The sequence below is a fragment of the Emydura macquarii genome, unplaced genomic scaffold (genome assembly GCF_026122565.2).
Source record: "Emydura macquarii macquarii isolate MOO-44397 ecotype Brisbane River unplaced genomic scaffold, CSIRO-AGI_Emac_v2 contig_1253, whole genome shotgun sequence".
Lineage (NCBI taxonomy): Eukaryota > Metazoa > Chordata > Testudines > Chelidae > Emydura > Emydura macquarii.
The window spans coordinates 47456629-47472509 of record NW_027131390.1 but is presented as its reverse complement, the minus strand read 5'-3'; the positions used below and the strand labels follow the sequence as shown (position 1 = coordinate 47472509).

The window sequence follows — 15881 nt, the reverse complement described above, 5'->3', positions numbered from 1 at the left end:
GTGGACTTAAGCCTTTCTTTTGTCTAGGTTTGTAATGGTCAGAATTATAGAACACTGACCAAAAACTCATTGTACCTAGTGAGGCAGCAGATAGAGCTCATTTTAAAAAATCCTAAGTCCAAGATCAGCTGTTTAACATTCTAGAAATAGAGTTGTAAATCAAAATTTTGAATATTAAAAATGGAAGCCTTTATGAGACTGCAATAACTATATTACCTCTATTTCAGTGCATTAACTTTCCAGACATAATTTTGTCTTCTCTACATCTTCTATTTTTAGGATTAGTGGCAATATCCTTTCTTCTAACTCAAGCAGTAATAAGTTTATGGATACCAGATAGGTATGCTACTTGGCCATTCCCCCAAAAAAAGGAGTTTGAGATAATTTCACTTTTAACAAAATTCACATGAAAAATTGCAAAGATAGATCTAATGAAAAGCTCTGCAGTGTAGCAGTCAAATGTTAAGAACATACATTTCCAGTGCTCCTCAGAAATGATATTTCAAGATAGACTGCTTTCCTATCCTTATTTAAAATTCCCCTATTTATCCCTCCAACTAAGTGTAGTTAAATATTTGGAGATTCAGTTAAAAAAAGAAATGTGTGGCATCAGACTGAGGCTTATTTAAAAAATAGTATAACCTCAGGCTATCTGATCAATCATTTAAGTATTCAGTAATAGCTACAGCATATAGGCATGATGGTGGATTCGACGACCTATTGAGGTCTCTTCCAGTCCTATACTTCTATGATGGTTGTCAACTACAATATAGATTCTCGACTTACTTTAAAGGAATGGGATTGATGGAAAGGAGGAAAGAAAGTTAAAATTGAGACAAATCCTGTAACTAGTTAACCTTCATAAAGATCTCAGATCCAATTTTGTTTTAACGATAGTATCTAAAAAGGAAGGGCTTGATTGCAAACAGATGCACAATATAAAATGCAGATATTTACTCTCATTTTGTCTTCACTGTTTACACAACTAGCAGATCTATTCTAAAATATTTACCTTGATATAACTATCATTCATCTCTATGGAATAGAGACCAAGAGTTAAATCAGCTTGCAAGAATCATTTGTGTAGAGATTTTGTGACAGCCCAGATTATATTTGACACACACAGCACAGTAAGACATCGTGATAACAGTCACTATCTTTCAGAATTACAAAGTTTAAAGCAATATTAATACAATTAAGCATTTGCACAGCAAATTACATTTGCTTCACATGTACCACTTGTGGGATCAGTAGTGCTTGGAAAATGGATTACAAAGATTCTCAAACTGATCTGTGAACTACTGATGGAAAGCAGAGGGCTGGCTGGTCACATGGTACTGAGACTCCTCATTTTCAGTTTAGTTTCATTAAAAGAATACTTTCCTAATATTTTTCCTATAAGCAATTGTTTCAGTTGCTATCGGGATGTTGCATGATTCAAAAGACTCTCTTAAAATGTAGTCTACACCATGAGAAAGTTTGAGTATTCCCAGTTTTCCAGACACCTACTAGCCACAGGCCAATAAAGGAGATGAGCCATGGAAATTTAGCCCTTCTAGGAAGGGGATCACTGGGATTCTTACAAGGTATTGCATCCCTGGATCCTTCCCAGAGTCTTCATCTTTCAGAAGAACCTGGGGCTGGTAGCATAAACTATATATGAATCTGTCCACCTGGCTACTGGAAAAAAACAGCAACACTCATTCTCCTGCCTATTCATGTGGGGAAAAGAGACAATTAGGACAAGTGCCAACTCTACTCCTCTCCTCCTTTGATGCATTTACAGAGAGGCTTCTGCAGAGTTGTGAGAGAAAGAAGAGACATGCCTGAATTGACCTCTCACTCTTCCTTTCTGTAAACCCATCCCAGATTAACATGTGTTCAGTAGGGGAGGAGGACAATGAATTCCTATCTGCAGAAGGACGTCCAAATGAATCTGTGTTACAGTGTAAGAATTGTATATTAGCTATGAAAAGGAAGTTCTCAGAGTCTTAAAAATGGTCATTTATACAAAGAGGGAATTAAAGCAGTAACTGAGCAGGCAATTAAGTAAGGCTCCTTCAGAAAAAGCTGCAAGCAGATTTTGATCCAAAGGAATCATATGCTGCTTCCAAGCTAGAAACAAAGTCAATACAATTTGTACCTTAATGTAAATGAAGAAAGTTAGCTGTATATGCTTAAAAGTGAATACTTAATTTCACTTGTATGAATCTGACCCCAAAATTTAAAAATGATGTATTTAAGGGAATAGACAGATCAACATGACAAACCTTGCTAATTCTGGATTACCTGAAGCATTTACAATAATGTAAAAAGACAACCCACTCTAACAGTATTAAAACCAGTTGATAATTCCAGCAAATTTACTCTTGACTACCTACATGCTAAACATAATATTCATATACATGATAAATTAACAAAATCATCTCTATTCAAAATATCTGGTTTATTTTCACATATTAAAACCAACTTTCTTGGTGTTGACATTTAATAGAATTCAATTCCCTGAATTTTAAAATGATTCAGACTAGACAAAAATATTATGAGGTACAGAGAGACTTATCACTAAAGAGCTGCATATTCAAGTTTTTGCTGTAATGCAATAATAAACTGTAGAGGAAAAAGAAGCAATTAGAAAATGTGGCTTAGCTATCATTAATCTGCATCAAAGGAATATAATGATGCACATTGTGTGTCTTTCAAATTATTCTCTATTATGGGTTTCAGAACAGAAGTTGAGAAATCTCTTTGACAAACTAGTCCCTTATTAAAAATCAAAGGGAAGTGCTTTGGTACCATCTGTGCAACATTAGTGCCTTCACTGAAGAATGATTATTTTGCAAGTTAAGTATTCAGCACAGGGAAAAAAGAGGAAAAATTCCAGCTATTCAAATACTCATCTTTAGCTATTATGAAAAATGTCAGAGAACACACAAAATGCAATGTAATCTATTACAGAAGGCATCCGATATCTTCCCCTCCACACCAAAATATGAGAAACTAAATTGCTATCCTATAAAGGCTAATCAAAGTCAATCTGTTTTGCTGTCCACCAGCATCAACATGTGCTTAACAAGATCTGACCAACACCTGAAAGGTCTGGTTTAATATAAGAAAAGGAAAGTGAATAAAAAGCTTTCAATTTAACGCTATTAGTCTAAGGCAGATTGTGTTATGAAGAATAAGGTAAAATTATCTATAAATGGTTGTCAGGAAAATTTATGACAGACAATATCTTCTCTTTAAAGTACACTGAAAAGAAAAAAATCTGCTGAAGTATTTAGAAGCTAATTTTGAAAAATATTACTGTAAATCAGGCTTTTTTATCTCTAGTATGCCATATTTTATGTCCATGATTCGACAAGTTCTTCTTATTACTCACCTTAATTACAGTAATTATATACTTTCTAGTAAATGCCGGTAATAAGATTCACTTGGAAAGGGAATTGTCAAACAGGGTGAAAAAAAAAAAAACCCTTGCAATTCTGGGGGATGACAGAGCTGTTAATGACAATAATTCAGAGGAGTAGTTTATCTCCTCCTCCCCAGTGGAGAAGAGGACTGTTGCATTTTGGGACTGGGAGAAGAGTACTGAAAGTCAAATAATAATCATTATTAGCAATTACAGCAACATACACAATACTTAAGGTGAAGGTGTTAGTAGAGAAAGGTTTTCATTGTTCTAAGAGATGTTTTCAAAAATTTTAATTTTTCATGTTTCACAGAGATTACATGTACAAATCTAGAGCATCAAGACAAGAACACAGGTAAGGCACAATCCTACTATGATATGTTTTAATGCACAGATAGAAAAGATGGAAATCGGTGCAAGTATAGTGTTTGATTTTCCATTATATGCTCCATTTTGTGCCCTGTATGAGTATAATCAAGCCTTTAATATGTCCCAATTGCTTGTAGTCAAGATTTTATAAAATAATTCCTAAGTTGTATAAAGAGGACCATTATAGATTCAAAGCTGGCTAAACAGGACAAATTCTTAAGGTATTCTGATTATGAACTTAATTACATGTGAATTAAAAATGTAACTGTCCCTTTAACATATTTAATAACTGTATTGCCACCTACAGGCTGTTTCTTAAAACACAATTCCAATATTAACTATTTTTTTTTAAGATGTGTAGATTAAAATCTTTAAAATGTAGATCTTACTTTACAATTTCAGATTTGTTCTTCATATTTGTGGTATAAAAAAGGTGCTTAAAGAGAGGGCACTTTTTTGACAGAGAGAAAAATGAGCACAAATCCAACAAATCAAAACTTATACACCGAAATCTCCATATTACCAGCCACTTAGACTCAAGGGCAACAGAAGTCTACAGAGATCTGACTATTTTGTTTTCTTGTCTGCTAGAGGGAGACAAGGAAAAAAAAAGCAGTTGCTTAAGACTGGATCACAACTGAGGGAGCCCAATTGTAAAATGGATGGTCTTTCATTAACAGAATTTGGTCCATCAAAAAAAAATATTACCTCACCCACCTTGTCTCTCTAATATCCTGGGACCAACATAGCTACAACTACACTACAGACAAAGGATGGTCTTATCATTTAAGGCACTGGACTGGGAGTCAGTCATGGGTTTCACCCTTGGTTCTGCCTCAGATCTCAGGCTGCTCAATGTCTAAAATAAGTGTTAAAAAAAGATCCTTTCTCCCACCCCATCTTGTCTATTTAGACTGAGCAAGGGCTATCAAACTAGGTGCCTTTATGACACCTAGCACAATGGGGCTCAGTCACTGTTGAGGACTGTACATGCTATCTGTAACCTAAATAACAAAGGAAACCACATATTCTGGATTCTGCTTTTCACTTGAGACTCCAACAGTGGGTGTCAAGGACAGACATTTTCTTCTGCGCGCACTGCACTGCAGGGTAGTTCAAAAATAGCTCATCCCCCAAAGTACTTGAGTACTTTGCTGGATAGGCATCCATTGTCTGCTGCCCCTTCCAGCATAACCATCTTCCTGCCCTCCAATCACCAAGAGACTGCCCTCAAAACTCATCTTATGATGTCTGCCACGCTGGTGTTGCCAAATTTCTGTCTACGAAGACAACTTACTCCTGATTTCCACCCATCCTCAATCACATGGAGAAGCTCCCTTCCAAAATTACTCCATATATACATGCGGAAAGCAGAATGTTGACTTGCTCGACTTGCCTTGCAACGCACACAAACAATTGCAAAAGACACCAGATCATAAAAGACAGAAATTTGTCCACTTCTTATTGCCACAGGAGAAAAATCTGGCTGAAAGTAAGTCTGATATGAAGGGTTACTTTTTTGTGGCTTTATTATGATTATTATTATTATTATTATTTGTAATGTCTTTCGTAACCCAGCTGGAACCCTGCAAAAATACTCTGATCTGCATTGTGCAAATTACCATAATGAAAAAGGTCTGATTCGGCAAAGACACATACTTAACTTTATACCTGTGAAGGAGTTCCACTAGACACACATCTAAGGGAAGTTACAAATGTCCAAGGGCAAACATGAGTGGCCAAATAACCTAGATTACCACAATTTGCAAATCTTTAATTCCTGCAGCCTTCTACCTTTCATCATTAGATGTACCATAATAATGCCTTTATTTTCATTTGATCAAGCCTCGTCAACTAGTTATGCTATAGCATCTATGATATCAAAATCCCTCAAAAATTGTTTTTTCCTTAAGTCAGGAATAAGAGACTAATAAAAGGTCACTAATACTTAATAAGTGAGGAATCCTTCAGTAATGAAAATGAATCATCACTTCATATTTTAGCACTCTTCTGATGCAGTAGTATTGAAAAATTGCTTATAAAGAATACTATAATGATTAAAAAAGAAATCAGATTAGACACAAGAGTTTTTCAAAGCTGAATACATTTATCTTTAAAATAATTTCAAAATATTTCATCTGTTACTCTGGTTTCCAATGCCTTGCATAAACCCTATTTTAAAATATATTTCATTCCATTCCATTGTTCTTGTAATTAAAGGCCACCATAGATGGAAACTTCACTTCAGACCAAAGTAAGCTCATGCATGATTTTCTCCATTCACTTTGACATTTGGAATATCCTTAAAGTTCACTCAATAACCATAAAAGGTGGCTTCTCTGCTTTGACTTATTCTTCAGCACTGTACATAAAAGTGCCTCAAGCCAGTTACCTCAAAAGCCCTCCCTTCCCATTATAGTCTTAAAGAATTTCACCATACAAATATGTTCCCCAAATCCTATTAAACTGTCATCCACATTTTCCATCTTACTCATAGCTTTTGATTACTCAGATATTTCAGCTGTATAAGAAAAACTTTATTTACTGTTAGACATGTCCTTTAACTTCACTGCTTCAGTGATATCACAATACAGTATTTGGATGTCAAAAAAGGACTGCCATAGAAGTGATTGTGATGTCAACCTTTTTGTAATCAGGTTGATAAAGGAGACTTCTATTTAGATTAATATTGGAAATAAGCAATGAGGAAAAAAGTACGTTATTTGTATTTGACAGCTTAACGAGTGTTTTCTAAAATGGGATAACTACTCACAAGACACATCTACAATCACTTTGCTTCAATCTTCCCTACTTTGTCAATCAGGCAAAACTTTGGTAAGGAAATAATGGAAGTGAAATCCCAGGTCAGCAATCTGCAGTTTTATAGCACAGTCACTACCACAGGTGTCAGAAATGACAGATCTCCACAACAAAGAATAGGTACAGGTATGTCATTCTAATTTCTGACAATCCAAGAAAATTGAGTCTTGCCTCCCTCCCAATCATTAAGCAGAAAGTGCAAGATTTCACATGTGCAACCACATAATCTGAAAACTAATGGACACATTCCATATAAGGCTGCATCAATACAAGTGTGATATGTGAAAAAACCCCTGCATCTGCAATGAGATCCCCTTCAAAAGGGCTCACTGAAGAATGAAGCCTTAGAACCGTATATGCTCTCACAAACAGAGTACAGACATGATAGGACACGATGCTTGACACTTTCAAACTTGTAACTGTGTCATGTGACTTGGGAATGTTACCTACATTTCATCTAAATTTAACAGAGATTCTAATGAGCTGTGGACTAATGCAATTCTAGACTTTTTCCTTTTCTTTAATAAGGATCTAGGGAGATGTGAAGAAGGAGATAAACCAAGCAACTGTTCTATTCAAATGTGATTTTTCCAAGTGTGATTTGATATAACCTTTCAGAATCTTAAAAAAGCCACTTTTCTTATCCTTTAAAAGCATATGTAACTGACGCAAGTTTGAATAGGGAGTGCACACTGTGAAGAGATCAAGATCTTCTCTTACCTGTGAAGTCCTTGCCCAGTAGATTTCGCAGTTTGCTGCACAGTTGGACCATGTTGTCTAGCTGCCTATTTATTTGCACATCTTGTACCCAGGCTGGAGTGTGACACACTGGGCATTCTGTGCCAATACAGTCACCCACACAAGCTCTGAAAGTCAAGCATGTATAAACACAAGTCATTCACACAAGTAAACTAGCACAATCACTCTATCAACTGCTAACATAGCCTTGCCTAGCATCCAGCTTTCTTATTTTAATACTAAAAAAGCTGATATTGCAAAGAATACAAGAATTATTTACAATTCAAATCAAATATTTTGTGTGGCAAATTACAAGCCAGAATTAAGCAAGCCAAGTCCAAAAGTCTTATCAGGAAGCTGTGTCATCAAAACTGTTTAATAAACTTTTGAATCTCACACTCTCCCTTGTTAGTCAAAATTTAAAATATACCAAAGCTTCACTTCTACTCATTGTCTCTGTTAAGCTACTCAAAAATGTAATTCCCTGTTAATTCTAGATTCTTCTGTACCCCAACTAAACAGTGCTGTTTTTCAACAGCATTCCTTTTTATAAGTGTGTGACAAAAAATCCAATCAATACTAAGCTATCACTTTCACCTGTCTGTTGTTAAAACTGTCTTGATACTTTTAAGTTACACCTCTCTGAACACTTCTCAGTAAGATGTCCCCCAGGAGTCCATAGGTGTCAGAATTTTATTTTTTTCAGAGCATTTATCTCTGAAACAGCCCAAGGAGAAACAAGTTTGCTTAGTAAAGGTCACTTAAACCCAAACTTGTAGCTTCCAACTATTGCTTTTCCTCCTTCTTCCACATAATTATATTTAAAGAAACCTTTTACTCATTTGATTACTATAGCCAAGAGACTTTTGGATGCATCACACAAGTTATCAGGTCGAATTCTCGAAAGCACCTCTCTCACATTTCTGGGACTACTGCTCTTCAGATTCATACCCTGACTTGCCAAGCACTAAGGCTACGGCTACACTGACGGTGGCAAAGTCACCACTGTCCGATAGATTTCTCTGGATCGACTGAGCGGTCAGTGAACACTTGCTTAGTTGATCCAGAAATCAACGTACTAAGACCTCCTTCTCAAGTGACAGTGCTGTGATGACAGCGCGCAGAAGAGAAGCAGAGAAGTCGACGGGAGTTACGCAAGTTTTTGGCATAGCTTGCAGAACTCCCGTTGACTGCCGCCAAATCTCGGAGACAGGGTCTTAGTCTCCATGTAGATCTAACCTATGTCATCAAAAAATAGCCTCAGTCTAGATATAATCAATCAATATCCCTACATCACAGGGTCAGCAAAATATTACGGGCAAGATTTTCTAAGGCACTTAGTATTGGTCTATGTTCCCATCAAAATCAATGGTAACTGTTGACTTCAATGGTTCTGAGCAGAGTTAGGCTAACACTGGGGGCTTTTGAAAGTCTCTCACTAAACCCCCATACTTATCTATACTTCTCTTTGTTAATTTCATGGTGAGAGATTTTCAAAAGCACAAATAAATGACAGTTAGCTGACTGACAGCTGTAACTTTGAAATTCTTCTCCCATGAACTTTATGTTGTTGAGAGGACAAGTGGTCTTGCGGTTATGGCACTGGATTGGGACTAAGGATTTTTCAGTTCAGTTTCTGGCTCAAACAAACTCATTGCGTGACACTGGACAAGACACTTATGCCTACATTTTTAAAAGAGCACAGCACCCAGCTGATCTTGTTCTTAATGGGAGCTGCCGGGTCCTGAGTATTTTGGAAATTCAACTGTTAATCTCTGCATCAGAAACTATTATCCCATGTTACAGATGGGGATCTTTCTTCCACTCTGTATCTGACGTATATATTTAGGTTCCAAGCTCTTCAGGGCAGGGGCTGTCAATCTGTATCTGTACATTCTCATATATTCCACTATCTTGATGCATGACATCCATTCACTGTAGTTAACCTACTGAAATTACTTTGGACCAGACCATACTACAGAGATTGATTTCAAATAATAAATATCAAAGCCCATAGTAAAAATCTACCACATGTGACCCAATTACTGCAGGTCATTTCCTTTCACACATTCATCCTTATACATCATAGTTATTTCTATTTCCCCCCCTCTTTTAGTATATTAATAATTTTCTCTATTTGCTTGTGGACCAGAATAACATCATGTCAGACTACTGACCTCTTGCAGGCTTGGTTGGAAACAAACTACAGTTAACTAGCCTAAATCATAGAATCATAGAGTTGGAAGGGACCTCAGGAGGTCATCTAGTCCAATCCCCTGCTCAAAGCAGCACTAACCTCAGCTAAATAATCCCAGCGAGGGTTTTGTCAAGCTGCAGCTTAAAAACCTCTAAAAATGGAGATTCCACCACCTCCCTAGGTAACCCATTCCAGTGCTTCACCACCCTCCTAGTGAAAAACTTTTTCCTAATGTCCAACCTAGACCTCCCCAACTGCAACTCGAGACCATTGCTCCCTGTACTGTCATCTGCCACCACTAAGAACAGCCTAGCTCCATCCTCCCTGGAACCCCCTTTCAGGTAGTTAAAGGCTGCTATCAAACCCCCCCTCATTCTTCTCTTCTGCAGACTAAACAAGCATAGTTCCCTCAGCCTCTCCTCATAAGTCTTGTGCTCCAGCCCCCTAATCATTTTTGTTGCCCTCCGCTGGACTCTCTCCAACTTCTCCACATCCTCTTTGTAGTGGGGGGCCCAAAACTGGACATAATACTCCAGATGCGGCCTCACCAATGCCAAATAGAGGGGAATAATCACTTCCAGCAATCTGCTGGCAATGCTCCTACTAAGGCAGCCCAATATGCTATTAGCCTTCTTGGCAACCAGGGCACACTGCTGACTCACTCCAGCTTCTTATCCACTGTTACCCTCAGGTCCTTTTCTGCAGAACTGCTGCATAGCTCGTCGATCCCCAGTCTGTAGCTGTGCAAATCACCATATAAAGTGCAACAAAACAAACAGCCACTATGTATGAATAAGCCACCATAGGAAATGGATTAGAAATGATGACAGAAGGTATACATAAGTAATAAAGTAGTCCACCACTAAATAAATAAAGGACCATGATACAGTAGTTTGGATTATATTGGTAATGCAGATTATTTGCTTCCTAATAGCAAGACCTAGAGAAAAACAGCTTTTATCAAAAGCTAAGGTGCCCATTGGTTCCTCCCCATGACACTCAACCAGATTCAGAACAACAAAAGGTGCTGTAAAGTTATTCTAAAAAAAATAAATCTTACTTCAATAATAATGTCCGAATATCTTAGAAGATTTGTTCTTCAAATTACGAAGGGGTTATCCAAAACTAAATAGTCAGATATTTAAAACATACTAATCAGCCAATTAACTCAATTAAAGATTTCTATTACTACTCCCCAATGACCTATATTACCTCTCAAAACTGCTTTTATTAAAACAATGATACACCCTACACACAACGTCTCTTGACCAAGCTTAAATTTGAGGATTAATTTGCAAAGCATCAAATACATGTGGCAAAATGATGTAAATGGAACATGGAAAAAGGGTTTCAGTAGAGCTTGTGGGACCGTGATTTAACAGGGCTGTGGGGAGGTTCCACAGAAGTTGTAGACAATGTCTGGAAAAGAAACAGTGACTGTAGTAAAAGTAGATCACTTAGGGACCTTTCCCACATATTTAAATGGGAAAGATGCTGCCAGAACCTTCATGGAAAGTATATAATTGCTGCCCTTTAACTCACTAGCCGTGAAGAATCAGAAAATGCCTCCTGCTACCATTTGCCCATCAAGGTCTGGCTGCACTGTGATAAAAGATCTGCAGCGTAGCCAGGGCTGGCCCAGGTCAGCTGACTCAGGCACTCAGGGCTATAAAATTTCATTGTAAATGTTCAGGTGCCCTCTCTATGCAGCTTTGTACTGCAGATCAAATGCTTGTGGGTAAGCAATTCAACCATGCTCAATACGGCTCTACATTTGCGTTTGAGGACCTGAGTGCTCTGCAACTTTATTCATTTGTTAAGTGGTGTGATCATGGAAAAGATATTCCTGCAGTTCCAGCTTTTGTCAGGGAAATGTTGGCTGACACTCAGAAGGTGTTTGAGTCTAAAGACATTTAGGCCTTGTCTACACTCAAAATAAGTCGACATAATATATGTAGACTTACAGCCACTGCAGTAATTACGTCCACACTATCCTCCTTGGGTTGGTGGAGTGCATCCTCACCAGAAGCACTTCCACTGATATAAGAGGGGCAGTTTAGGAAGCTGAGACAGCCATGTCTCAGCTCCCTGCTGGGAGCCCCACAAGCTGACTATCTCCCTCCCCCATTCCCGTTTCCCACCAGGAACCAGCCCTAAGCTTCTCCCAATCCTTACAAGGAACTGGGGGAAGCCGCCAGGGGTTTCCTCCCTCCCTGTTCCCAGGGGGAAGCAACCCAGTGGAGCGGTGAAATTGACAAGAATGACAATGTAAGGGGACGCATTGTCTACATTGACACTGAGTTGCCCTAACTAAATCGACAAAAGCCCTACACCTCTCGTTGAGGTGGTTTTATTTTGTCGAAAAAACAGGGTAGTTTTCTCAGCAGAAGGGTCGATTGCAGTGTGTAAACCAGCACTGTTTTGTCGACAAAAGCTGACTTTTGTCAATAAAACCCTCTAGTGTAGAGCAGCCTTCAGTCCTTACAACATATTATTGAAGAACCTCATGCTGTTGTAACTCAGCACATGCTACAACTACTGGGTAGCAGTGTTGCATGAGAAGAGCGAGAAAGAAAAGGACCAGCGGAAACCTGAATGGCTTGCGCCTCAATCTAGCCATTAAAAAGAACAAGTCATTGGCCAGCTCCTGCAATGTGAGGACAGCTTTGAAGAGCATGTCAGAAGAGCATCTTAGCAAATGAAGTTTTGGATGTCTACACAACAGAGGTAAGTCAGATATTGGATCCCCGTTACAAGATGGATGGAAAAAGGTGGATGATGAACTATTTCCCATATTTTTCAAGGGCCCAATGGCTTTCAAGCTTCTGTAAGACCTTATTTGTGCCTGTACCAGTAGGGGTCAACTGTGTAAATTTTCACTGCACAGAACTGTATGCGTGCCAAGGGAACAAAGACCATGGTAATTCCCATATTCTTGACCAAGATCATAATGACGAACAAGAGGATAATGATGTTGACTAGAAATGTCATCAGTGCTATTACATTTCAGTGATACCTGTACAAATTTATTATTAGATTTTGTTTTACCCTTTAGATTGTTGTTGTAATGCTTTGAGATCTCAAAGAAATCCAATACTGAGTCTTTAAATTAACAAATGAATGTAACTATTTTAACCTCTTGATGGTGTCATTGTTTAGCCCCAATTCTATGTTAACAGCACCACGTAACAGTTCCACATCATACCTCATCGTAAAGTAGGTATAATAAGCTTTCAAGTGATGTATGATGTGCCTGTGTGTAGTGAGGGTTTATTAAGTAGACCAAATCGGTGGTGTCTGCCGCTCACTGAGACAGGGAGAGCCCCACATGAGGGAGAATATATTGACCACGTAACTTTTAGGGGCACAGAGACTATCGTATTAACAAGAAGCTGAGGTGAAACAAATTATTGTCTTACAACTAGCATCAAGTAAACTGTGAAGCAAAAGACTTGCGTATCTTCCCATCTCTAATATGACCCTGCATGTTCCCTGGGAATTTCTGAACTGTAAAAATAGACGTCTGTTTCCTCTCCCTCTCCTCAATACATAACTAACCAGCTAGTTCAGACACTTTAAACCCTCCATTTGCTTTTGTACGTCAATAAAACCTATGAACATTTCTGCCTGTCCAGTATGTACATTATCCTCTCAGATGATAATATTACAGTTGGGACAAACTATTGAATCTTTTCAGAGTAATTCCTGTAACTGAAAAGTTCCCTTTGGTATTCTCAGCACTACAATTCAAACATAAAGGAGATAATTTCAGCCTTACAGTTCAGAGAATTGCCCTCTTACAAACACAGCTCAATGTGCTGTGATCTAAGACCTACACATATAGGCACTGATCCTGCTACAATCTCCATGCAGACAAACCTCTGTATCCACTTGGACCCCTACTAAAGCCAAAAGGGGCTCTGCATGGGCAGACCATTGTGGGATTAGGGCCTTGATTCCAAGATCTGTGATTTCTTGTGCAGACCTAATCAGGAAGAGCTAGTGCTTTATTTAAAAAAAAAAAAAAAAAAAAAAAAAGAACAAAAAAAAACCACCATATAATTTTCCCTGTTGTATTCCCCAAGCCCTTCTTTTCCCATAGAACAGACTACAAGAATAAAGGACAGCATGAACTTCAGGTATTATTCTTTTTTAAAAACTGTTTAGCTTTTTCTTTTAACCTTACTATCACCAAATCAGCAAAACTTAAGCACATGTAGAACAATCCCATTGATGTCAACTGAACTACTCAAATATGTAAAATTAGGATATTATACATAACTATTTGCAGGACTAGGATCCTTTTTTTAAAGCTGTTTCATATAAAGTAAATATGGTACTTACAGACAGAAGACATGCTCACATTTTCCCAAGCACACAGGTTCCTTCAGAATGTTAATGCTATTCAGAGAGAAAGAAAAACATTGATGATAAAAAAAAAAAGGTTTTAATTCCTAGAACACAAAGAACCAATTAACTTAAAGGCATCTGAATTTGTGCCTGAAGTTTAAACATTATTGCTAGCAGGATTTTCCTGATGAGTTTGGGATATTTTGTTTGAGGACTGTATTATAAATCATGCTAATGAGTAAGTGGAGAGTAGTGTATAGTATAGCTAGCATGGTTTTTTGATCAAATATCTCCTTCCATAATAATCAGGGAAACCATGGTAGAACCCTGCTAGCAACAGTGTTTAAGCCCACTGACAGCTGGGATGATTCGAATTCCAATGTAGATACATCACAGCCAGCTTCCTTAGGCTCTGTCCAGATAGCAGCACTATCAAGCTGCCAACAACTGTCTTCTGAAACAAGTAAACACAATTCAGCTTCACTACATTAGCCACACTGAACACTGCTCACTGTTAATCTCCCTGGGGAAGGTATAATAAGCCCATTACCTGCAGTACCCAAGTACTGGGAAATCCAAGGATATTTTTACTACACAATCATTATAGTTCTCTCCTCATTATGATTACGATTCTCTGGGGTGAATGTGCTTTTGGGAGTGGTCATACCACCTGATTATGGCAATGCGATTACACTAGAAAGAGCAGATCCTCAACACTACAGAACCTTCCACTAGGATGTCAGTTTAAGAGGTCTGATTTGGAGATCAAAGGTGCCTGGCAAAGCGGGGTGAGGCACTCAACAGAACAGTGTATAAATCGTGTCTCCCAAAACTCCTACGTATTAACACCACTTAGGCCTCAACCCTACCATGGGATGGGCTAGCTGGACGCCAGGAAGCGTCAGGTAAGGTGGGCCCACACCAGCATGAGTTCTCATCCCAAACGGATCAGGCGGGGGTGGAGTAGGCACAGGGAGAGTGCATGAGACCCACAGGGCTTCAGTCCTGTCACTGCCAGGGAGGGAGGACGATAGAGGGTGATCGGGAGATTTCCTGTAAGGACACGGGGAGGGGACCACCTTGTGCGGAACAATCTCCAGCACAAGAGGGTTCAAGGGGCAAGTCAATCTCTCCCCTGGGCAGATGTCAGGGGATTCCCTTTGGGGTTTGTCAGCCCCCCCGGTCCCGGCGCAGAGGAGGGATCCCGGGGGCAGAGGGATGCTCAGAAAGGCGGGTCAGTCTCTCTGCAACAGAGGCTATGGGGGGGGGGCCCTGAACCTGGAGGTGGGTCAGTCTCTGCTCGGGAGAGAGGAGAGCCCTCCGGGGGGGGAGGGGCCAGGAGGTGCGGGTCAGTCTTTCCCGGAGAAGTTCGGGAATCCCCCGGGAGGAGGGCGGGTCAATCGCTCCGCGGGAAGGAGGGGAGCGGCCCCGGCAGGTCAGTCTCTCCCCAGGAGCGGGGGGGGGGCGAAGGCGGTGACTCTCCCCAGCCCGGGGCGCGGTTACCAGCGGGAGCAGCGCAGCCGCCTCTCCAGCTGCCGCAGAGCAGCCCGGCTGTTCTCCCAGCGGCCGGCGGGCTGCTCCATGCCGGGCGGCGCGGGAGCGGCCCCGCTCGCCGGCTGGTTCCCGGAGCGAGCCCGCAGCGCAGCCCGCATCTTCCCGCCGCTCGGCTCAAACCACCCGCCGCCTGGTCCCGCCAGAGGCACTGCGCATGCGGGGCGGCCCGGAGATGGGGGAGGCGTGTCCGGGCACGCGCGCAAGGGCCACGGGGGAGAGCGAACCCCGGCCCCGCCCACAGACGCTGCCGCAAGGACTGGGCGGGGCGGGGCTCTGTAGAGGGGAGGAGCCAGGAGGGACACTCACAGCCGGGCTCCACCCCTCAGTCCCGGAAGGGGCGGGGCCTAGATTCCACCAGGCTCCCCCTCATCAGGGGGCGGGGGGAAGAGGGGGCGGGGCTGAGAATAACCCTCTTCCTTCCCCCATGAGAGGGACTTTCCC

General features: G+C 40.2%; 1 protein-coding gene across 1 annotated transcript in view; it reads right to left on the bottom strand.

Annotated features, from left to right (window-relative positions):
* The window catches only part of BARD1 (BRCA1 associated RING domain 1), a 66418-nt gene extending 50835 nt beyond the window's left edge, over positions 1–15583 (bottom strand). Inside the window, exons 1-3 of the mRNA XM_067548707.1 lie at positions 15390–15583; positions 13881–13937; positions 7322–7467 (exon numbers count right to left, since the gene is read on the bottom strand). Coding sequence (XP_067404808.1) covers positions 7322–7467; positions 13881–13937; positions 15390–15538 — 352 coding nt within the window. The 5' untranslated portion in view covers positions 15539–15583. The remainder of the gene's footprint in view (positions 1–7321; positions 7468–13880; positions 13938–15389) is intronic.
* Positions 15584–15881: the final 298 nt, after the last annotated feature.